The 24,362-nt window shown below is 39.9% G+C and overlaps 3 protein-coding genes across 31 annotated transcripts in view; 1 reads left to right on the top strand and 2 right to left on the bottom strand.

Annotated features, from left to right (window-relative positions):
- KANSL1L (KAT8 regulatory NSL complex subunit 1 like) overlaps positions 1-1,656 on the top strand; it is a 131,710-nt gene extending 130,054 nt beyond the window's left edge. For all 11 annotated transcript variants that reach the window (XM_027051849.2, XM_027051844.2, XM_027051869.2 and 8 more), the window contains one exon: positions 39-1,656. In XM_027051849.2, coding sequence (XP_026907650.1) covers positions 39-269 — 231 coding nt within the window. In that variant the 3' untranslated portion in view covers positions 270-1,656. The remainder of the gene's footprint in view (positions 1-38) is intronic.
- RPE (ribulose-5-phosphate-3-epimerase) lies at positions 1,504-19,701 on the bottom strand. 8 transcript variants are annotated; one of them, XR_003417717.2, is made up of 9 exons: positions 19,556-19,701; positions 18,531-19,051; positions 17,828-17,859; positions 11,665-11,744; positions 7,114-7,253; positions 6,379-6,513; positions 5,595-5,681; positions 3,153-3,441; positions 1,504-2,055 (listed from the first exon to the last, which is right to left on the bottom strand). XR_003417717.2 is itself a non-coding variant. In XM_015073727.3 (8 exons), exons 2-8 carry the CDS (start codon positions 18,639-18,641, stop codon positions 3,319-3,321), a joined length of 708 nt encoding a protein of 235 aa, XP_014929213.1. In that variant the 5' UTR covers positions 18,642-19,051; positions 19,556-19,701; the 3' UTR covers positions 2,966-3,318. The 8 variants fall into 8 exon arrangements, 6 of the variants coding, with proteins under 6 accessions (XP_014929213.1, XP_014929214.1, XP_014929216.1 ...); XR_003417718.2 differs by having other exon boundaries at positions 1,504-2,052; XM_015073727.3 differs by lacking the exon at positions 1,504-2,055 and having other exon boundaries at positions 2,966-3,441.
- A 243-nt stretch (positions 19,702-19,944) lies between these two features.
- UNC80 (unc-80 homolog, NALCN channel complex subunit) overlaps positions 19,945-24,362 on the bottom strand; it is a 225,277-nt gene continuing 220,859 nt past the window's right edge. For all 12 annotated transcript variants that reach the window (XM_053215737.1, XM_053215744.1, XM_053215738.1 and 9 more), the window contains one exon: positions 19,945-23,858. In XM_053215737.1, the coding sequence (XP_053071712.1) occupies positions 23,592-23,858 (267 nt within the window). In that variant the 3' untranslated portion in view covers positions 19,945-23,591. The remainder of the gene's footprint in view (positions 23,859-24,362) is intronic.

Raw genomic sequence — 24,362 nt, 5'->3', positions numbered from 1 at the left:
GTTGAAACTTAACTGAAAAGGTTGTCTCTTTCTTTCAGTCTTTGTGGTGGGAACGACGGACTTTTCCACTGAAGGATGAAGACACAGAAGCCTTACTATGTCAAGATGAAAAAAAGGATCTTAGTGAAAGTTCAAGCCCCGTTTTCCGTGGAGAAGTCTTCTGTACTAGTGCACCAGAAAACGGTCACCATCCAAAAAGGCAGACAGATGAAATGGAAGAATGCAAACCTTTTGGTCTAGGACTTACTCATGTTAAAAAAAACAGGTGACAGGGAAAGGTTAAAAAAAGTATGTAACTGAATGGAAAGCAGGAGGAAAAAATAAGCCCTGTTCTCCATCCCCCACCCCCTCAGCCACAATTCCAGAGTAAGAGCATGTACTGCATGTATTAATCTTTTATGCTGTTTTAAAACAGGCAAGGTAGGTCTCTTTTTCCTTGAACCACAGGAATAACTAGCTTTTCACCTACAGACAAGTGCTAGTCGTTTGTGTTTATGATGCAAATCACAAGCACCAGAAAATTAACTGCTGCAAGCTGATGTTAAATCGTATTACTGGGTAAATAATTTTTAAAAGACTTCATACCCACACATAACATATGTACACACACAGAAACACCTGTGCATCAATGATCGCTCTTTTTCCTATACATTTCTATGTAATTTCTATGGTAATTCATTAAAATTGCCTCAAATATATGCCTTTGTATATGGGAATATACAAATATGTGTGTATAGAGTATATACACATACATGTACACACACGTAGTTTTAAAAAACACTGGCAGTGACCACTCCACTTGAAATGCATGGATGAATTATCCCATGGAATGTAAGCTGCACTGTAAAGCACAGGTTCCCAGTGACTATGGAGATTTTAAACATGTTTAACCAAAAGAAGTTATATATGGAAATTTCTATACCAGATAACACAATATGCCTTTATTTGAAATCACTGTTATCTGTTGGACTAAATTCAGATCATCTTCTAGTCACTCCTAACAGATTAAGACAAGCAAAGCAGAGTTAAATATTGGTCTAATTTTAAAACTTGAGTTTTATCTATCCTATGTATCTCATAAAGAGAAGACCCCAAGTGAAAATGAGCAACAAATAGGAAAGTAAAAAATGTTGTATTTCTAGTTAATTTGGTCATTCCTTACCATTAGCTTACTCTATCCAAACAAGCATCTATTCTCATGTGTATGCTAGAGTGAGAAATTTTTTTAAAGGATAGTGCTTCAGTACTGAATACAGGAGTATACATTAAAGAAACTTCTTGAAACTATTACATAATTTTTTTCTATATAAAAGTTGAGGACAATTTATGAATCGCTTTCTCTCATGTAAAAAAAAAAGGTTATTTAAGTTATAGTCCCCATATAACTGACAATCCTGGCCACCTGGCCTAGTCTGGGGGACTGACACCAAGTTTTTGTTAGGGATGGGGAATTCTACTAGTCCCTTTAAGGAAGGAAAAAAATTCAAATTCAAAACTGACAAATTTTTGCTTGTAGTTTTACTGTACATTTATTTTTAAAAAAGAAAACAAAAGCCAGACAAACCCAAGTTGTCTAGGCAAATAAGCTCAAATCTTTTTGTCATGTCTGACATTATAATCTTCTATGTAAGTTTTTTAATTAAAGTTATTTCTATATGCCTCGTGTTGTCTGATTTGATTAAACGGCACCTGTTCATGGCACAAACCTTTCCTAAGTCAAAAACAAATTTTTACACTGTAGTATAGGAAAAAAACAAGCAAGCTCTATTCTATGCAGAAGTGTTAATGTTCTTATTTTTCAAACTTTTTATTTCTCAAAACTCATAGTAGCCTGAAGTTTAGGTCCTGTTATTTCTTGCCATATATCAAGACTATTTGCAAGTGGCAGATACATATTTGTTGTCAAAGTATAATTTGGGACACAACTTTAAATATTTATGGATTAACTCTACCTTATCATCTTTTAGCCTACCTGGTCTTTGTTGGATTAATATAATATATATCCTTGGGGTCAAAATCCATAACGTCCAGAATATCCTCAGCCATCTGGTTCTGCTACCGAGTAAAATTAGACAAGGTTAAATAAACGAGGCTACCTTTGCCTAATCTACCTCCCAAGGGCTCCATTTGTGAAAAGAGTAAAACCAGAAAATCCTCTGCCCTACTGGATTCTTTCCATGGTACCAGCCTGTTCCTGAGCGTTTCTCTCTTCCTTTTTTAAATGGGGACAAAAATACCTGTCCCATCACTCAGAAGAGTGATTTGTGGTTTTAATGAAATTATATCAAAGTACTTTATAGGCTATAAAACATAAACTTCTGTAATGATAGCTACTTTGTATTGAGCATCCTCAATTCTATCCTACAATTCTGGGACTAGTAGTGGAAGCTTTACGTATACATAGTATCTCTTAGTGCTCAACACAACACCGCATGGTAACTGTAATTACGTTCAGTGTATAAAACAGTTAACAGATACTCAAAGAGGCTGGTTGATCTGATTTGCTAAGTCAAACCGCTGGAAAGGAGAAGAATCCAGATTCAACTCAATATCACTTCCAAGCAGAGGCTTTCCTTTCCTTTCTGCTCAGAGCTAGCACATTATTTCATTTCCTTAAGAATGGTGGGGAGGATTAAGAAAAGGTGGGGATCACTGTGTAACCTGCCCCTCCAGCAAAGCTAACAAGGAAAAACGCCCTGATAAAATCTATATTTGTATAAATTTTGTAAAATCTATACTTGCATTTTAGACCACCTGAAATCCCTGGGCTTCATACACTGTGCAGTTTTTATGTATCAAATATAAGGTACAAAATAAAAAACAGATGTTTAAGAAGCAAATTAACTTCCATTCTACTCATATTGTCTCTCATACACACACACAAATCAAAAATGACATGAAACAGGAAAAACATAAGGACTTCCTTTGCTTTGGAAAAACAACCAAGAAACGAGAAGATTTAAAATGCAGAAAAAAAATATTTTTTCATAGTAGCTAGTATGCCTTCAGTAGGCATTAAGACACATTTCTGTTTATAACCCTATTAATACAGCCATATTTTTACTCTTATAAAAATCAAGTCTCCCAGTAAAAATGGTATTTTAACCACACTAATCTTTAAATTCCATCACTAAAAATGGAGACATACACACCAATTTCTAACCTCTTGGAACATTCTGCAGGATAGATTTTAGTCACTGGAATGAACAGCTGCTCAGAGAAACAGCCCTGCTTCAACTGTGGTATGTTTTGGTAGTCGATATTCTTGTTTTCCAGGAGAAAGATTTCATGAGCGTAAACACTGGACTCCTCACGGTTTCATCGATCAAGAGAACGTTTCTGAGCAGCTTCTGAGCAAACATTTCTTAACAGGTTGATCACAGATCTGGGGTCATCACTCCTCATAATGGCACTGCCAGACACAATCATGTTAGCTCCTGCCTGGAAGAAGTAAACACTCAGGTTATCCTTCAAAGGAAGATGCAGAGAAGCTTAAAACAATTTCTGGACTAGAGTTTCTACCCTTGCATTCGTCAGTGCTTTAAATGCACGAAAGCTACCTTGAGATGAACAGACTTCAAACAGTCTAGTTCCATGAACAAATAAAATGCTTAACAAATGAAAACATAAAATGATTTTTAAATGTATTTAAGAAATCACTGGCTTTTTAATAACCACCTTTAAATAAACGACATTGAATCTTTGCTAATATTTAAAAAAAGATGTAAAAATCTTTTAATCCTCAACTTTATTAAAGTTTTTCCAAAATATGCCAGTGCCCCTAAGGCTACTAAAAAACAAATTATCTTTTAATCTTTGGACTCTGTAGTTGACCCTTGAACAATGCAGGGGTTACGGGTACCAACCCCATGTGCAGTCAAAAATCTGTGAGTAACTTTTTGACTCGCTCAAAATTTAACTACTAAAACCCTTCTATTGACTGGAAGCCTTACCAATAACATAAACAGTTGATTCACACATATTTGGTACATGTATTACATACTGTATTCTTACAATAAAGTTAGAGAAGAGTGTTAAGCAGAAGGAATTGGGGTTCCTGGGTGGCTCAGTCGGGTAAGCATCCGACTTCAGCTCCGATCAGGCTCTCACAGTTTGTGAGTTTGAGCCCCATGTCGGACTCTGTGCTGACAGCTCAGAGCCTGGAGCCCACTTCAGATTCTGTGTCTCCCCCTCTCTCTGCCCCTACCCCGCTCACACTCTGTCTCTCTCTCAAAAATAAACATAAAAAAAAAAAAAAGACAAGAAAAGCATAAGGAAAATACAATTACATTACTATAACAACAACAACAAGATCCACATAAAAATGGACCCAGGTAGTTTAAACCCACGTTGTTCAAGGGTCAACTGTGAAGGAATTGATAGACCATTACTGCTAAAGTGTGAAACTATAAAATACAGCAACATTAAATAGTTTCTCCTTCTGACGTCAGAAAGAATGAAGCACTTTTTCATGTATTACTTCACTGCATTCCAGAAAGGCTTTGAAGGGCTTAAAAAAGATATTCAATATACTTTTAAATGTGGAAACAAAGAAATCAAAGAGAAAAAGCAAGCAAGGGAAGTCCAAATTTAGCTCTGCACTCCCAGGATTTGACTTGAGGGAAACCCAGTCTGTCACGTGATCCACTTCCGGAACAAAGTGGCAGGAGGCTACTGGGAGAGGCAGCAGAAGGGAGGAAAATTCCTCCCAGGAGACACCGTCACTCTGTGATACAGTGTACATCTCCAAAAACATTCCTTCCAAAAATGTAAAAAAACATTAGTTTTGTAGGGTTACAGCCTAACATGGTTTTAATGTAAGCAGGAAAAACGCCCAAAGGACATACGTTCACTAATCACCCGGTCAGCTCCTCTTCCAGAAGTATCTCACGGCCACGGCTTTTGACGAGTATCAAGCAGAAAAGTGTGGCATTTATACAAAAAACTTAAAGTGCAGATTAGACCATGTTGCTTAAATAAAAACAGGCCACATAAACGTCAATGACCTGCAGTGTTACAGGAAGGGCTGGCACCCTCTTGGGAAGCTCAGGGCTTCCTTAACTCAGCTCAGCTGGCTACTTGGGAAGACTCATCCCCCCTCACGTAGAGGAGGACCACAGCTATCCAGAAATCAGACCAAAATTTACATCAGAAATGGCTCCAGTCAGTTTTTACAAGGGACAAACCAGTAACGAATACACCTAAGCTATACAAAATCACAATCTTTTCACTTTATAAGCAGGTAGAGATTTTCTCTCCCTATTTTGGAAAAATGTCTTACTCCAAGGCCTAGAACTTAATGATCTCCCAAAGGCTGGCATTCAGCATATTCTTTTTTAAAAAATAACTTCCTTCAGCATTAATGAGATAACTGGGACTTACTTTTTAATGATTATGTGATTTGAGAATATTCACTTATTGCTCTTTATTCTCAATGTTCTACATTTGAACAAAAAAAATACCTTTCCCAGAAAGAAAGGCAATTTAGGAAACACAGGAAATCTGTTTGGCGCACAAGACAATGTTCTAGACATTACATTTGATAGGAAACTGGTCTGTGACCAGTTCAGCTGTGACCTGAAGAGCAATCTCACCTCTGCACATTTATGGATAGTGTCAGGACCTACTCCACCATCGACCTCTATGTCCAAGGACGGGAACTGGGTCCTCAACCAATGAACCTAGATATACACGAAGAAATAAGTGATTCCTAAGGTGGATATTTCCTAAGGGGAAAAACAACCAAATAAAAAATCAAATAGCCAAATACTAGCCACTAAAACAGGATTCCAGTGTCTCACACAGTAACTTTATTTTTCTTTCTTTATTTTAAGTAGTCTTTATATCCAACATGGGGCTCGAACTCACAACTCAGAGACCACGAGTTGCATGCTCTTCCAACTGAGACGGCCAGGTGCCCACCACACAGTTAACTTTCTACTAATACAAATTATGATCAGGGATACCTTCCTTTTTAATATACTGAAACAAATCCAGCTTCATAAAAGCAAGGCTTATTCTTCTGGGGGAATGGCACTGAACTTGTCATGGCTTTGCAGAGAATATACTTCATGCAAACAAGACAAAGAAAAAACCCTCAATGTTCAATGAAAAGAGATCTCCCAAGAGATCGAAAGGCTACAGGGATAATGCCTTTGACAGAAAATTTCAAGATTAAGATGTGATATTTTTCCTGATTTCCACGCTAAATCTCATACAGCATTTATCACACCGTACTCCAGGGATCTGCAGGCATCCCCCTCCCCCCCCCCCCATCTTCAGAACAGGACATGGCTAAATACACAAGTGGCTCAATACAGGCTTACCGAATGTGCACACACTATAAAAGCCTCACCCCAAAACCAAATATTTCTTTACCTTTGGCATCATATCTTCCATGAATTTCTGCCCTCCAAACCCAGGTTCCACTGTCATAACCAAGGCCATATCTATCTGATTCGCCCATGGTGCCAAATACTCAACTGTAGTTCCTGGTTTGATGGCAAGGCCAACCTATAACAGAGACAAATTTGCTACATCACATTAATAATTATTTCCACATTATATTAATATGGCATGTCAGACCCAGTAGAAATATCTATTGTTTAAAAATTCATTTTTAATATTTATTTATTTTAGAGAGAGACAGAGCGCTAGCAGGGGAGAGGCAGACATAGAATCCAAAGCAGGCTCCAGGCTCTGAGCTGTCAGCACAGAGCCCGACATGGGGCCTGAACCCCCGAACCGTGAGCACATGACGCAAGGCAAAGTCAGATGCGTGACCGACTGAGCCACCCAGGCGCCCCTAGAAATATCTATTCTTAAAGAGTAGAACATACACAGAAATGGAATGCATAAGTTATTCAAACTATTTTTTAAAAGAGTCAACAAGGCTACCCAAATGTAAATCTTCCTAAAAGGCAGTACTTTTCAGAAAACATTAGGAGAACATAGAAATCCTAACAGACAACTTATACCTCAACTCTGATTTCTCAGCTAAAAAACAACTGCTCAAGTCTGGTCTTCTCTGCCTATCACTTCCTGTCTTCTAATGAAACGTCCACACCAAGAGTGAAGAGCATTAAAACGTTATGGTCACTGTTGGCCCCTCACCTTCATCCCATTCTCCCGAATGTCTTTTATCAAAGCCCCAGGGTTCTCAGTAGCCTCAAGATGAAAGGTATATTGATTGGCTCCTGCTACAGCCATTGGTTTTACCCACTGTTCCGGCCTGGACACCATCATGTGCATATCTAGAAAGAAAAGACACATCTCCTGAATACTACTGAAAGGAAGATACCTGTCCCATATTGGTGAGGCCAGCCTGCAGTTTTGGCTGTTTTGGATATAAACTACTTGGCATTAAAAGAATTCTTAAATAATGACACTGCTGTATTGCTAGCCTCCTTTTAACTTGAAGATACAGTTTTAGTTAAACTCATTTCTCAAAAAACCAGTTTTCCACAAAAGGCATATGATGGTATATATGAAAAGGACTAGAATTCAGGAAACCTAGGTCCAGGAAATGCTAGTCTAAAAAAAACTCTCAACAGTCCTATTATCTATGCAGATTTCATTTCTCATTTATAAGAAAGCTAAATAAAGTGATTCTACAATATCTTATGGAGCACTTACTGCATCATTAAGTATTCTAGGCCCCAGGGACAGAGCATAAAAAACAGACAAAAATCTCTGCTGTTATGGGGATTACATTCTCAGTGGGGGGTGGGGACAGACCATAACGAAACTACGTTAATACAATACACACTGGGTTGGTAGCTTGGCCAGCGTGGCTGGGCAGGAGGATCACAGGGGCACGGGATGAGGGGCCACAGCCTGGAGCTCTGCAGACCACTGGGTTTTATTCTGAACGAGATTGGTGGGGGGAGCACTGTGGGATTCTGAGCGGAGAGGTGACAAGATCTAAGCTGGAAAGCCACAGTAGTCACCCAGGAAGAAATGACGTTGGCAGTGATTGAAACTGGCAAGCAGCGGCAGGATTCTGGGTCTGCTCTGCAGCTATGGCAGTGGGAGCTGCTGCAGGCCAATGTGCAGGGGGAGGGGAGCCTGAAAACTGCACCACGGGGGACGGGTCTCGAGGGAAGGACATGGTAACTGCAGGTCTGACACACATCCTAACTGTAAAGCTCAAATCACAGGGATCCGTTAGGGAGAGTGGGGGTGGCCTTCTTAAGGTTCTTGACTTGAAACATGAGACCATTTAACAAGAAGAGGGCGGCTTAAAAGTGGTTAAGTCAAGAAATATTGCTGTCAAGAAGGAAACAGTAATTACTCCTAGGTCAGACAGATATGCTAAGAAGAGTTTTGAGTTTGTCTGTTTTTTGCTAGAGGAAGCATATCTCTGATACAGCTGAGCTACATTAAAGAAAAAATGTCTAGAATTCTAGACTCAACTAAGACCATAAAATGCAATAAGGCTTTGAAAAATATCAGGAAAAGGGAATACTGCTTGACAAAGCCGAGATTAAAGTTTGTATTTCTAAACTAACAAGTGACAAAAATAGAACCTATGTTAATAGGTAAATCATTGTTTTTAAAAGACAAACTCTATTTGGTGTTTCTTATTTTCTTTGTGTTATAAGTAAGGAAAAATCAATCTGCTTTAAAATATCTACTCATTCCTTTCGTTAACAGACTGCTATGCCAGTCCACCTCCGGCGTGCGGTCACCGCTGGGACAATGGAGAGTGTTCAGGGAGCGACCAGTTCAGTGAGTCATCTGCCTGTAGGTAACATACTGAGGTCACAGTTCTCGAACGTTCTAACATCAGCCTCCGCTTACACTGTGAAAAATTACTGAGGACCTCCAAAACGATGTTGATGTGAACTGTATTTAACACTGTCTAAAATGTTTTAGAAATTCAAACTAAGCAATTTTTAAGTGTCTACTGAACTCATTTAAAAAAATAATAAATCCATCACATGTTAACTTAAGAGTGACCTTATTTTATACTTTTGCAAGTCATTAATGTCTGGCTTAACAGAAGACCTCCATATTCTCACATGTGCTCTGCATTCAGTCTGCTGCAACATGTTGTTTTATATGAAGAAAAGGGGAAAAATGTACACAGAAAAGGGAGGGGTACATTGATAGCCTTTTCAGACCAGTGTGGATATTCTTCTATTTCTACCCCAGAACTCAGCAAGTAGGACTTTAATAAAGGTTAGCTGCAATGTGGAATCTGTAAACTCTACCAATGAACTTTTTGAGCTTTGTTACACTAAAAGCCACTGGCCTGTCCTAGTACACTTTGAATGGATCTCTGCAGTACTGGTTTGCTGCATTACATAGGACTTCCAAAGAGTGACACGTTTTATTATTTGCTATCAGAAATTACGCAACACCACAGATTTTATCACAACAGCTGTAAACAGTTTGAGAAAGCTAATAAGCTCACAGAAGCAGATACAACTTCTTCAAAATTCAAATTTTCATTTGCAAGCTCTAATTTAATCAGTGGAAACAATAATTAATGAGGTATCTTCCTTAAAATGACAGGCTTAGTTAACTTTCAAGAAAATGTCAGTAAAATACTGAAGTCTGATAACCATAGTTCATCTATCAGTTTATCATTCCAGTGAAGATAAGTGTTCGTGAAAAAGGCAGCCAGTTCAGTTCACAACTCAGTGGCGCAAGTGGGTTTTCCTTGAGAAAGCCATCATCACGCAGTATACTGCAGAAGCACTTCATATGTACTTCCTGCTTTGGCACACAAAACATGAAAAGAAATGCACCCAACCATCAGATTTACTGTAGTTAATAATTTGTACTGACCTTCAACGATATGTACCATGAATACATGGTGGTGAAGAATAATTTAACAACAACTTGGATAGTTCAATAGCATTGCTTTGATTCAGGCTAAGGAACCAACAGACAAACTCACCATTGCTTTTGTACCATCCACACAAATAATGACAAATAACGCTGTAATATGAAAATAGTCATCACCTCATGTTCCACCCGCAAGAGATTCCTGGGGTCTTCAGACCACACGTGAAGACCGCAGATTTAGATGAGAGCAAAGAAAACAAAAACAAAACAACACAAAACACCCAAAACCAAAGCACAAAAATAACAGCTTTTTCCCTATCACTTGATTGCTTACTGGTTATTTCCACTCAATGAGACTGAACAGTTCAGAACTGTACCAGTTATGTATGCAACTTGTGAAATACTTCTTAGAATGTACACATGAATTATCCAACAACCAAGATCCAAGAATCAAACAAAAAAAACACGTCTTAATATAAGAAGCAAAAGTCACAAAACCCAAACATTAAAGCATTTGGAGTCCATTCATCTTTACTGTAGACCCACTTCTAGACAGACTGATTAGTAGCAAGTTTATTAGCAAATAAACTAAAAACAGAAAGAAAGAGCAGACTGTGTGTGGCTGTAGCAGTAGGATTGATACGAGAGGCACAAATGTAGGTGACGCAAATAGCACTGAGTAGTGATGCAAGGAATCCAAGTAAAAGAAAAAAAAAAGAAAAAAAACAACTTCTTTTAAATTCATACAAAGCCAGATGCAGAGGACTCTGTGGCCACAGCACGGTGGGGGCAAACATGGCTACTTATTTCATTCACCTGATATTCATAAGAACAAATTTATTTTAGAAAATTCATTTTCTAAAATGTAATAAAAAAGTCCAGATCATCAGAGGATTACATTCCATTATTTGAAAATTTCAAAATGGTGAACAAGCTGCTGGAACATGGTTTCCCTCATGCCACATAAATTAGGTGGTAACGCACCCTTTCTTATGTGCAAAGTAGACGGATCCTATGAAGAAGCTCTGACGGAGAGAACTTCCTACAACGCGGGCAATGTTCCAGAATGGCACTGTACAACAGTCACTAGACTCATGTGGCAACTGAGAGCTTGCAATATGGTTGGTTAATGCCACTGAGAAGCTTCATCTTTCATTTTATTAACCTGAACTAACTTTAAATAGCTACATGTGGGTAGGGACAACCACATGGGACAGCACCACTAGAATCCTTCTCAAAATCGGCCTACAATATGCCAATAAAAAATACCTACGTTTTACTAAATTCCAAGGTACTTAAGAACATTATTTATAAAAATTTGTTCAACTTCTTACGTACGAGACATTTGTCAGCTTCAAGCCGTTGCTAACTTAGCTTAAAAGAGCAGTAACAACATGTGGACTGAATTCACGTTCACGAGAATTAACAATTACACTAAACCCCAATCTTGTGTTTATGCTTAGCTCTACAAAAACCACAGTAAAACAAAGTGGATTAAATCCCTGCTGTAAAGGACAAAAGTAATCTGACTGAAGGAAGTTTGAAAAAGAAAATACGGAAGGTGGTCTGATAACTGGATAAAGGTTAATTTAGGATGGGGTGCTTAGAAAGGCTTCTCCCTGAGGAAATGCCAGTAATTCAGGGCCAAAAGATAAAGCAGAGCCAGCCAAGTGAACAGTTTTCTAGGCTAAAAGAGATCCGCTAAAGTGCCAAGGCCCTGAAGCAAGAAAGAGTTTGGCTTATTACAAGCAGCCAGTGAAGACCCAGCACAGGGTGGGGGTTGGGGGTTCCAGATGAAATTGGAGGTTGAGAGATCAATCATCTACTTGAGCAACACATCCAGCGTCAGACAGCGTAACACCCACTTACCAAAGAAAGGGTCCTGGCCTAGCTGCTTTCGGAGGCTTTCTACCACAGGGTGCCCAAAGGTGATGTTGGGAACAAAATGCCTATAAGACAAACAAAATCTTACTCTGAAAATGTTTTCAATTCAATTTCTGTATTGTTCTCAAAAGCACTCTGATAGGGGTAAATGGGACCATCTGTGATTGCAGTATTTTTCCATGTGGTATTTAACATCATCAGTATTAAAAAATACTAAAAATATCTCAGTAATTTCAGTTTTACAAAGCAGTATTTCCCTGATATTTCAACAAAATCAGACAGTGTCACAAGATTTAACTCCATCGTTTGTAATCCAACAGGTAAAAATGGAAAGACAACCAAATCCAAACTCCAAAAGTTTTATGACTTGCCCAAGTCACACACTAGTTAGGAAGTTCTGGACTCTGACATGGGTCTCTCAAATCCTAGTCTGTCATGGGCGGCCACACATGGGCGGCCTGTGGCCACTTCTAATCCACTTCATTCAGTGGGCACTAAATCAGTTTAACCACCCATTACTGAGGGTTTCCAGCATGCCAGGTGTTGTACCTTACTTCATCTTCTCATCAGCCTTATGAAGTAGATGCTGTTATAGCCCCATCTGAAGAACACAGGAAAAATAACTTCCTTAAGTCACCCTGTTAATAATTTGCGGAGGCAGGATTCACAGTAAGTCTTCCTGACATCTGACCCCGAAGTACTTCATGCCACTGACCTACTCGCTTGTCCTTCTGTTGAATCACTAGCTCATTTCAATATGTAACAAAACCCCCTCGATGCAAGTACCATGATACGGGAGTTCCTGCTTACCCTAGAAAAGTTTATAATCTCATTGGCGAGAAATGGCTAACACCTAACGGAATCCCTGGCCCTGCTGTTGTATTTGTTGGGGAGAGCCGACTCCCTTGACCTCCAGGTGGCCCGTGCAGCTGGTTCTCCCCAAAGGCCTGTGAATTTCAGTGATGCGTGTCACTGCAGGGCCAGGAGCTTAAGCGGTATTCCTTTTTTGCCCTCACTTCACCCTTTTGCCAATAGCGAAGCCATTAAGGGCTGGCAGAGTCACAGGATGGAAGGAGACTACATCCCTGAAATTCTTCATGGAAGGACATTCAAGCTGAACTGTTACGTGAATAACTGAACTTTATAACATTAAGTCACTGAACTCGGGGCTTTATTGGTTAAAGGTAGTAGATATTACCCTGTATGAGGATAGCAAGAAAAGGTAAAGCCACAAGTGGGCCATATGAGGCAAGTAGTATGGCACTTGAAAAGAAGGGAAGATCACGAGACTTAGAGAACAAAGAATTTGTAAAGATGGGAAAAGAAATGAAGCAAAGGCAAAAATAAGCAACTTGTGTTCAAAGTGGGGGAGAGGTGGTGCTCTTCAGCTTGGTGAGGGTGAAAAGAACAGGAGGCAGAATATGTCACATCAAGGGTATCAAATGCTTGGCTCAGTGTTTGGATTCTATCCTGCTGTAAATATGAAGTGAGGTTTTAAAGCAAGAAACAAGCAGGCCCATTTGGTAGAGTGTGTCACTCTTGATCTCGAAGTTGTGAGTTCAAGGCCCATAGCAGACATTACTTAAAAAAAAAAAAAAAAAAAAAAAAAACACAAAGCAATGAGAAAATAAAAAATAAAGTGGAAATAATAAAGTGGGAAGACGGCCTGGGCAAGGAACAATGAGAATGGAAAGGACGACAGATAACGCGTGACAGGACTTGTGAACTCATTAGATGTGAGGAGCTCAAAAGAGAATAAACCATGGTTAAGACCTTAAGCTTAGATGGCAGACCAATGAATGCTAATAAAAAAATTAAAACTTACACAGGCCAGGCACCATTCTAAACACGTTCCATATACTAACTCATTAAAACCTCACAACTCTATGGTGCAGGTACTCCTATAATCCATATATTACAGACAAGGAAGAGAGGCTCAAGGTCACACAGCCTGTGAAGTGCCACAAGCAGGCATTAAACACCGGCAACTTGGCTCCAAAGTCCAGGCTCTTAACCTATTACGCTCATCTGTCCCTCCACTGATAACGACAAAAAAACAAAGTCCAGGGGAGGTGAGACAAGTCAGGATTCAGGACACATGTGAGAGGGACCAGGTAAGGTGGACAGGTACGGACACCTGCAAACACTCTGGTCCTTGAAGGTAGGGTTTCTAGGATCTAGAAATCATTCCACCGTTTCACTTCAGAGCAATGACTGCCAGGGGCATGGATAAGATGCTCGTTATGTTTACCTGGAACTCAGAGGTGAGGGTCAGATAAGCAGACAGGGAGGCTTACTGGGTATCATACAGCTCTGGAATGAAAGTCGGGATTTTGTTCACTGTTCTTTTAATTTGCTGCATGGCCTTAGAGTACTTTTGTTGCTCAACCTTAGGTTGCCTTTATAATTAAACAGACATAATAAACACATACATCTTGAGAAAACAGGAGAACAGAATAAATATACTTTTTACTTCACTGGGAAACAGAAGCATATCATGTAACACTACTGATTCCCCCAGCTGCATGACTAATTGTACTACAGTGCTCTAGGCTCACCACGAACACTAGAAGAACAGAAAGGTACCGATACCCTGACAAGAAACCAAAGGTTTATGGTTAAGCTGAAACAGAAAAAGGCAACAAACCCAAGCATGAAGTGAAGGGGTCCTAAATTTGCCAGGCAACAGTAACCTTGGGACCATGTGTCACAAAAGGACTTACAGGCTCTATGCCAACCCTATGACACTAAAGAAGACCTGGGAATCTGAATTCTCAACAAATGCCCTGGGAGGTCTTTTTTTATGTTTATTTTGAAAGAGAGAGAGACACAGAGACAGAGAGAGAGCAAGAGTGCATGCGCACAGGGGAAGGACAGAGAGAAGGAGAAAGAATCCTAAGCAGGAGGTTCCACGCTGTCAGGGCACAGCCAGACGCGGGGCTCAGTACCACAAACCAAGAGATCATGACCTGAGCCGAAACCAACATTCAGATGCTTAACTGACTGAGCCACCCAGGCACGCCAATGCCTTGGGAGTTCTTATCAGACCAGCTTGGAAAATACATTATTTTACTCTAAGAGAAATATCATCAAAGCAGTCGGCTTCACCACTGTATTATTCTTTTTCTTTGTCCTATTAAAGGTACTTTCTGCAGTCTGCAAAAAATAAAATACAATAAAAAAGTATCCCTTTTCCCCAGAGACTTAGTGAGATTAAGCTATAATTGTTTACAGCACAGGTATATAATTATTTTATCTCTCATCATCTTCTCTCATCAACCTGAAGCTCTGTTTCCAATTGTCATACAATCAATTTCAGAGAGATAAAACCTTTACCAGATCTTTCAAGATAAAGATGGTAAACGGAGGATTAAAGTTGATCTAAAATGGAGCAAGACTGTTGGGGTGCCTGGGTGGCTCAGTCAGTTGGGCATCCGACTTCTGCTCAGGTCATGATCTCGCGGTTCATGGGTTCAAGCCCCACGTCAGGCTACGTGCTGACAGCTCAGAGCCTGCAGCCTGTGTTAGATTCTGTGTCTCCCTCTCTGTGTGTCCCTCCCCTGATGGCGCTCTCTTTCTGGCTCTCAAAAATAAATAAAAGCATTAAAATTTAAAAAAAAAAATAAATGGAGCAAGTCTGTAACGAGAAAACATTCCCTGTGAATCAGAAAACACAATCTCATGTTTCCAAGGGCTGGCAAAAAACACAGAGGAGCAATATAGGGCAGATGGAGACAGAAGACAATTGAAGAACATCTAGCCTGGTTAATGATGGTGGCTGCCATTCAGCTCCAGCCCATTGTGGCCTCATGAGGCTGTGGACCGAGTGCTAGCAAATCTTTGGGTGTTTTTCAAAAGTCAGCAATCCAGTACTCATGTGAAATCTCCCCAATTTTAAATCCTGGTAACTAATTTAGAAATTGCATATTTGCGGGGCGCCTGGGTGGCTCAGTCGGTTAAGCGGCTGACTTCGGCTCAGGTCATGATCTCGCAGTCCGTGAGTTTGAGTCCCACGTCAGGCCCTGTGCTGACAGCTCAGAGCCTGGAGCCTGTTTCAGATTCTGTGTCTCCCTCTCGCTCTCTGCCCCTCCCCCGTTCATGCTCTGTTTCTGTCTCAAAAATAAACAAACGTTAGAAACAGACTTAAAAAAAAAATTGCATATTTGCTCTGTTCCTACACTTAGGACTAACAGCACATTTCTGATCACTGTCCTGTCAGGGCAGGTTTATATGCTTTCCAATGTTCTTTTCCAGAGAATTCATTTGTCCTTTTTTTTCAAATATCCAACCATACTAGTGCACCACCCCCCACAGTATTCCCAAAACTTGTTCCTGACCTTCAAGATGAAGACATTCAGTCAGTTTTAATCAGGAGAGAAATCGGGGACCTTAGGGGAAAAGGGGAAACAACAGGTGCATCCAAACTAGAATACTAGAGATTTTTAAAGGGACCAGGAAAAAGAACAGCATAGAGGCAGTACCTGAAGAGAAGGTAAGTTGAGGCTGGCCACCTTAGAAAGGGGAGTCCACGCCCCCACTTTCACACACCTGGCCTAGGAAACAATGCAGCTCAGCTAGCTTTGCCTCTTCTGGTGGGACATCAGGAAGAGGTTGAAACTCCCTAAATGTTTCCTCCTTTACAAAAGGGGATCAAAATACCTCTGAGCTCAAAACGTTGTGAAGATTAAAAGAGAAAGGTTTTAAAATGGTGTTTGGAGAATTTAACTTTGTCAAACCAAGATGTTACTTGGCAAAGGGGGAAAGGAGCCAGTAAAAAACAAATATGTGTATCTTAATCAGCTCAGGGTCTGCCACTGGGCTGGGAGGAGACAAGGTGTTTCATCAGACATCCCTCTCTTATGATAGAGCCAATCATTCATTCAACCAATTATAACTAAGCCTGTCACCGTGCTTTACCTGCAGAGAATTCAGAGGTGAGCCAAAGACACCCTACTTTCAGGGAGCTTACAGTACAGCAGGAAAGATGGGAAAATAGACAACAAAAGTAATTGTATAAATTATTAGTTCTTTGTGGACAGAGAATGTCTTAATCCTTCCCGATAAGCCCAGAGCCCACAGAAGACATTTAACTTCTGAGACCACACAAGCTGTTGCAGGCTTCTAATCCTGGCTCCACCATTTCCTAACTAGAAGACCTCAGACAGGTGACTTAACCTCTTTGTGTCCATTTCCCCACTGTCAAATGCTGGTGACAACAACAGCACCAACCTCATAAGGTTATGTGAGTTAATTCACAAAGAACATTGAAAACACTTACATGCTCAAAAATATTAGCTACTACTGTTATCATTAATATTCTTGATTTGTGCACTGAAAAAATTATCTTCTCCATTCAGTTACTCAAATATGGCCCAAGACTTACTTAAAACACCAAATTGCTTTCTGTGTTAAACAGACTACACATGTACACATGTAGCCTGTTCTATCCTGAGGTAGGGGTCTCAGACACAAAATCTGTATCCCAGACATGAAAATGTACCTACCCATCTTTGAGGTACACCCTCCAGTTACCTGTGAAAGCTCAGAGCTTTCCAAAAATTATGTACGTGTACATAACTATGAATATGAATTATGTATATAACACAATAAAAATCAAGCTTTCGTGCGAGGTAATACTTACCAATCTTACACACTTAGCCTAGAATGCTTAGACTCTAAAGTAAAGACTTTGCCATGATCAGTTGGGATACTTACTGATAACTGAGTCGGATATAAAAGAGAAACAACAGATTTAACCAGACAGAACAGAGAAAGACAAAACTCTTGTAACAGGAGTGACATTAAAAAGAACAGGAAGTAACTGATCATCTTTTGTAAATAAAACAAATTTGCAAATTTGCACGAGGCCACACAGAAATTTTACCTGTTTAAATTTATTTTTTGACCCGGAACCCAAAGTAATGGCTGTTACTGCTTTAAGGCCAGTTATCAGCAGGGCTCAAGGAACTACTTGGCAAACCCAAGAAAATACAATTTGCAACTCTGTCACAATGTTGTGTAATCCTGAAAGTCCTACTGTCTTCTCAAGGTTAGACTCTACATTTTATAGCCAACTTAAACTAGCATGATACTGACTCTGAACAATATCGATTATGTGCTATAACTACAGTGCTTAAAAATTACTTACAAAAAAACTGACCTCCCTGAAGAGCAGGGTGCCTGAAGAGAAAATAAACAGGAAAATCAAAATTCGAACAATGACACAACACCTAATAATTATTGAGAACTTACTATACGCCAGGTACTGTATGCTTTAGATGTTGGCTCATTTCATCTTCCAAAACTGCCTAAGCGGTAGGTTCTATTGTTACTCCCATTTTTCACATAATGAAACTGAAGCTCAATGAGGTTAAGTGGCTTGTCCCAGGTGATCCATCAAATGGCAGAACTCGGGCAATCTCGCTACAGGTACCAAGCTCTTAATCGTTACACAAGTCTGTCTCCCCAGCTTTGCCACTAACTAGCTATATGAGCTTGGGCAAGTCATGCCTATCCCCTTGGGCCTCAGTTTCTCTAACTGAAAATGAGAGACGCGTCCAAGAGATTTAAAATTGCGTCCAGGTCCTAGTGCTAGGGCCACACGTTACGTGGCGGGAGGGGAAGAAGTGGGGTTTGGGACGCGGTCGCAGCCCAGGCTGCCGCCTCAGGTTCGCTCCAGCCAGGGCCTCCAGGACTCCCACCCCAAGTCCCCTTTTCAGCACCGCGTTCAGAGTGCGGCGCTCCGCGGTACAGGGACGCCGTGCACCCAAAAGGCACTCTAATAAAGGTGCGCCGAGCCCGCCCCGCGCGGCAACCCTGACCCGAGCCCCGCAGAGTTACCCGTCCATTACATCCAGGTGCAAATAATCGGCCCCAGAGTCCAGCATCCGGAGGCACTCAGCCCCTAAATTGGCCAAATCGCTGTTAAGGATGGACGGGCCAATCTTGCAGCCAGACGCCATGGTACTGGTTCCCAAGAGCAAGTTACCCACGAGTCCTCCGGTAAGACGAAAGTGTCGCCCCGATTGGCTGCGCAGTTTTAGTCCCTTCCCGATAGCGTCTTCCGGACTCCACCGGAAGCAGCTGCCCGCAGGGAGGAAGTCCCTCCTCCCCTCGGGGGCGGGGCTGTCTGCCCGAGGGCTTAGGGGTGGGGCCTCTCGCCTGCAGGCCCTTGCCTCTTTCCTTCCGTCTTCCTTCTTGAAGTAGTTTTTAGGTCTCCCAGCCCTCGCCGAACTCGAAGAGTTTCTAAATCTTTTTTTGCTTTACATCCCCCGGGTTCTTTTCTTCTCGGCTCTTGCCCTCACTTCACTTTTTGCTTCTCCATTGTTTCCACCTGTGCTGCTGTCCTCTCCTCTCCAGCGCTTGTGCTTGCCTGTAAAACAACAGAACAAATAAATCCTTTCTTCTCATAGCTTTCTCCTTGAATTCTTTTTAGGAGCTGAAGGAGTCACATTTAGGGCGGAATCGTCGCTCTTCTAGGTACTAACTGGGTAACCCGGCGGTCACTTCTCCCAGTCTCCGTTTTCTCATCTGTTAGGACCCCTACCCAGCGTTTAGGGTTGTCGTGAGGATCAGATAGGTGAATCCAGATAATGCGAGACCTCGGGTGCCCAGTACAAAATGGTGGTGATTATTGTTATTACTACTCCCCTTCTTGGCTTCTGGCCCTCATCCTTATTCATTTTTCTTTTGTTTTTCCTTTTTATGGAGGTTCGTTGACAAATTGTAATACATTTATTTACTGTTCGGACCCAATCTGGAAGAGAGTAGGTATGTCTGTTCCTCTGCCAAATGTGTCTAAGGTCATTGGGTCAGGAAAAGGGGGTGGGGGGAAATCCCGTGAGAGGGGAAAAAAAAGGATTTAGCAAGAGCATACCTTAGATGGTAGGGAATGGGCACTTTGTAATTGATTGAAAGTGGTAACTTGGACCCCGTGGTGGTCCTGGCCATGTTTAGAGGGCAACCAGTTCCTTCACATTCCTCTTGGGAAATCTACTGGTCATTCCATCAGGTCATAATCGGGACAGAGAAATCAAACCTGGGTACCTGTTTCCCAATATATCCATTCTGCTTTAGTTTGAAAGATAGGGGTGGAAAGCTTAAGTAAAACGGAGCTCATCTGGGGTTGGAGGGAAGAACTGGAGACTGGGGGTTGAGAAGAGACATCAAAGCACTCCCAAGGGTTCCAAAATGAAAACTTCTGAATGAGTTAACGTATTCCCTATGTTGAGAATGAGAAAATGAAACTTGATCAGGCATCTTAAATGTTTTTAGCTTTATTTTATTATATGTGCATATTCAAACACAGAGGTCTTAATATCTTTCATAAATATCTTTCATAAACGTTTCAGTATTCATATGCATTTTTTCCATGCTCTTTGGTCATTCAGTATTCATCACAGACTTCATAGTCATCTAAGGGAAGTTGGCTGCGTAATCAATCTTTTGTTTTTACCTATAAAATGGCTAATAAAGGATTTTCATCCTATAGTCACAGTGACTGTTGAAAAATATTATGGAGGTACATTGATCTGTAATGCTAAATGATCCTGAAATAATAGAAGTAAATTTGTCTTAAGCTTTTCCAAATACATTCTGCCCTTGTTTTTATTGTCCTGAGTGTCAAACCAAACTTTGTTTCTGAAATGCTGCAGTTGAGACCCACTAAAGTAAGCAAGGAAGTGGGACTTTCTACTCACTGCCAAGACAAGGCCATGGAATTGAAGTGTGAGGTCACAGGGCAACATCATGACTCAGTGTGATAGCAGCAAATTCCAGAGGCTTAATAAAGTATCCTGTATAACTTGAGGAAGGGTATTTAGTTTGCATTTTGGACTGTAACTCCACTTATGACCCTTTTTTTCCCTCTTGGTCCCTATATACACCCTATTCTCATATCGTCTTACAGCTAGGCTGCAGAGTGAAGAATGTTCTTCATTGACTAAAGGGACAGGTACTAAAGAAGGGAGATGTCACCCTGCCTAATGTTCTCTTGCAGGCTTGAAATAGCAAGCCAGTTGCTCCCAGCCTAGCCAACAAGCCCTAACCAGACCCCCTCTCCCCAAACACCACATCATTTTTTTCTCCACCATTGTCCTGCCCATTTATGCCTTTTGCCACTATGGTTCTCAGCGACTTGTCCCAATGCACTCAGTAACTCAGTTTCCTTTTTGGAAAAATCAAATAACTTATCTAATAGAATTATAAAAAGCAGCAAATACTGAAAAATGAAAGTAAAATGTTTTGCTATAGAAAATGCTGTATCCAGGATTTGAACTGCTTTAATTGAATCTGAGTGGTATAAATCTACACCCACTGTCATGGATGATACATTTTTATTCCAAGGTCTTTCCAAAGTTAATTTCAGAAGAAGCAACCTCTTGGTTTAGTCCAGTGTTTTACACATGGGAAGTAGGTGCCTGTTTTGATTTTCCTTTAAACAAGATAAATATCATTAAGCATCATAGCTTAAGGAATAATCTAGTATTACCAATCTGTATTTACCATATATAATAATTTTTAGTCATATACTCAATAATGTTTTGAACATCACAAAAACGTGTTAATTATCTTGAACTTTTTTCTGATCTTCCCCAACTGTTTTTTTTTTTTAAATAGTTATTCTTTCAAACTCCAGGTAACAGTACTCCTGAGAATACATCTTGTGACAATCTTATGCACATACATATAAATACTTTATCAATTACACAGAAACATTCAACACATTACATTCAACACATTTAAGGGCACCTTAAATGGAACAGATGCACACATCTGCAAAACCTCAGCAGTCCCAGTCTGAAAACATTCCCACTCTGTAAGGCCCGGTTTCTCAGAGTGGAGGCTTTTTTGCAAGGTACAACAATACTTAGCTTATTAAAAAGTTTCCAACAGACTTCCGTAACACTAGAATGAAGGAGTCGGGCTGAAACGCAGACATGCCAGTATAATCGTGTTCAAAACAGCCCAATACTTTTTAAATATATATAAAGGTATTTAGAATTCTTGTCATATATTCAAGTTTTTTTTTTGACTCCTTTACTTTTTAAATATTTGATACGATTATACATAGAGAATTTGAATCGAGAACCAAAAAGCTGGAACAAAGTGCACACATATAGAGACTCATACAGCCCAGACACTTGTAATTACCAAACGTAAGGCCTCTAACACTAATTGAGCAGCATAATTTTTAACAGGCAAAATATATCAGCTTAGAAAGAATCATAAAGCCACCTTATACATATATTTCTGCACTCGAGAATTAATTCAGCATCAAGTAAATGTTCTGAAAATTTTGTAAAATTTTGAAGAGGCCGTTTACCACCTCTGTTTTCTCAAGTTTTAGATGTGAAAGTTTTCATTTTATCCATTATCTTTAACTCACAGGTGTCTTTCATTCTCTTAGGAAATGGGACACAAAACCCCAAATAATATTTGAAAGTATAAATCACAACATAAGCAATGCCTATTTAATAAACAATTTTAACAAAAAAAATAATCTTCCTTTGTGATTTGGGTGAGTTTAGCAGGTCTCTCTATAAACATACTTTTCATAGCCAACGTAGTTAAAAGTTTAAGCATACAGAATGTACTTTCGATTCACTGCCATATAATCAAAATCTATAACTTCAGTTGGAGGACTAGAAGATGCACACACACACGTGTGTGCATACACGCACCAATTTACGTACATATATGAGTTTTTATATGCTTAGTAGTTATGTAACAGTTTTCTAATGTAAACTGTTAAAATTTTGAAATTCAGTTTTGAACTATATGATGCCAAGCCCTACTACAGGATCAGTAACACACTGGATATGGCCTCACAAGTTTTCTAAGTTTTATGCTCTTCTTGAAGTAACTGAACTTCAGGTTAAAGTACACAAACCGACTGTGCCTATGAAGAGATTGCTCACTTTATCATTTCTCCTCATAAACATAGATGTCTAAAGGATAAGAATATTGTTAACACTGAGAAAAAGTTATTTTACCAAACCAATTCTAACAACAATAACCTCAATATCTAAAAATATACCCTCGAGGGCAGGCACAGGATACCGGAATCACATTTCCCAATATCTCCTCATCTTGGCATTGATGTGGTAATGGCTAGAAGTAGGAATACCATACGTTTCTAGCTAGAATATTTACATTTAGTTTTCATTATAGTATAGGCTGTTTAGGTTCTTAATTCAAAATTGTGTGGTTATTTTTAGAATATTTTCTCTCTAACATGATTATGAAATGGAACGATCTTAGGGCATTAGCATTTTGATTTACAACATGCAAGGTAAATGACGGTTGAAAAATAAATATTGAAAAATCCACAGCTTTAAAAATAGTATTTTCTTTTTGTAAATGGCTGTATTGTTGGTCAAAGCAAAAGTGGCTGCAGGCTTATTTATTATTTAGTCTCCTCAAACTAATATTTTCCTTACTTATTATTTTTATGTAGATTGCTATGCATACAGCCACCTGATTTAATATTTTTGAAACTATAAAAATAAACATTTGCATGAGATGTATAATGTGAGTAATCTCAAAAATTGCATTCTCTTTTTAGAACATATTATTTGTTAATATTCCTAGGTAAGCAGCTCCATAATAGTATATATTTTTAACTGCTCAAGGCTTTTTGAATCATAAACAATGTGCAGTGAAATGGCTCTTTCCTCTTATTCTTCCCTGGTTTTTATGGTCTTCACACAACCAAATTCTCTTAGCCATTGATTTTTTAAAGGTGTTTATGAAACAATGTGCGCATTAGCAGCAAAATCTACTGAGATTTGTGTCACCCGTTGGATGTAAAGTGCTGTGTCTTCATCTTTTCCGAGCAAAAGTATTCACCTTTGAGCAAAGCGATCCCTCCTACATCTCGTCTACACCTGCCACTCTTACAAGATCCAGAATTAAACATGAGACTCATCTAGGTCTACATCAGTCTCCCCCAGCTCAGTGGGTGTAAAAGTGAACTGGCTGGACAGCAGGGGGTTCTCCATGCCATTTTCCTCACTGATGTGAAGGACAGTGTCTCCGTGCTGTAGGAGGATGGATGTCTCAAGGCCTGTGAATTCATCAGGGTCTGAGAGTTGCGTAGAGAGGGGGCTGTGTGCTGTAGCACCTTGCACTTCTGTGTCCTCCTTCTTTTCTCCTTCTTCAGCAGGGAGGGTCTCACTCTGTGACCAAAAAGATCATAACATCATGGAAAGGTAGGATAGGTTCCAGGGAAGAGCATCAAAAATATTGTTGTCTACCTGAAACCGGATAAGAAATCACACGGCCAGTCCCCAGTTGTAGCATTTGCCATATGTGAGCTCCTCTGTGGGCCCTTTCAACTTTGTAAGCCTCTGTTTTCTAATCTGTAGCATGAGCGGGTTTTTTCGTTTTGTTTTATTTTGCCCTCTTACCTTGTTTGTAGACTGTGAGGTAATAGGAGGGGATGGTGTTACAATGCTTTTTAATTGTTAACGACTATACAATGTATGTAGTGACATTGCCCCTTCTTTAAATACCACTGGGAAGAACATGGGGACCTATGGGAATTCACTTATGAAACATTGGAAGAAGAAAAAAAAATTAAAACCACAAGAAAAATATCAAAACATGAGGAAAAAGGTCAGAAGAGGAAGTTCCTCTCATCTCATAGGATACAGAAGGCTCTCTTTTTTACGGCTTCTAAA

The sequence above is a fragment of the Acinonyx jubatus genome, chromosome C1 (assembly GCF_027475565.1).
Source record: "Acinonyx jubatus isolate Ajub_Pintada_27869175 chromosome C1, VMU_Ajub_asm_v1.0, whole genome shotgun sequence".
In the NCBI taxonomy this organism is placed as follows: Eukaryota; Metazoa; Chordata; class Mammalia; order Carnivora; family Felidae; genus Acinonyx; species Acinonyx jubatus.
Note: the sequence above shows the minus strand (reverse complement) of the source record. Positions and strands in the feature narration are given on the sequence as shown.

Excerpts from the sequence above, each read along its gene's own strand:
- RPE (XM_015073727.3), bottom strand. The coding sequence starts at position 18,641 with ATGGCGTCTGGCTGCAAGATTGGCCCGTCCATCCTTAACAGCGATTTG. Across the intron at positions 17,860-18,530 it reads CCGATTATTTGCACCTGGAT|GCACCCTGCTCTTCAGGGAG; the intron begins GTAATGGACGGG and ends TTTTCTCTTCAG. Across the intron at positions 6,514-7,113 it reads TTCGGGAGAATGGGATGAAG|GTTGGCCTTGCCATCAAACC; the intron begins GTGAGGGGCCAA and ends TCTCTGTTATAG.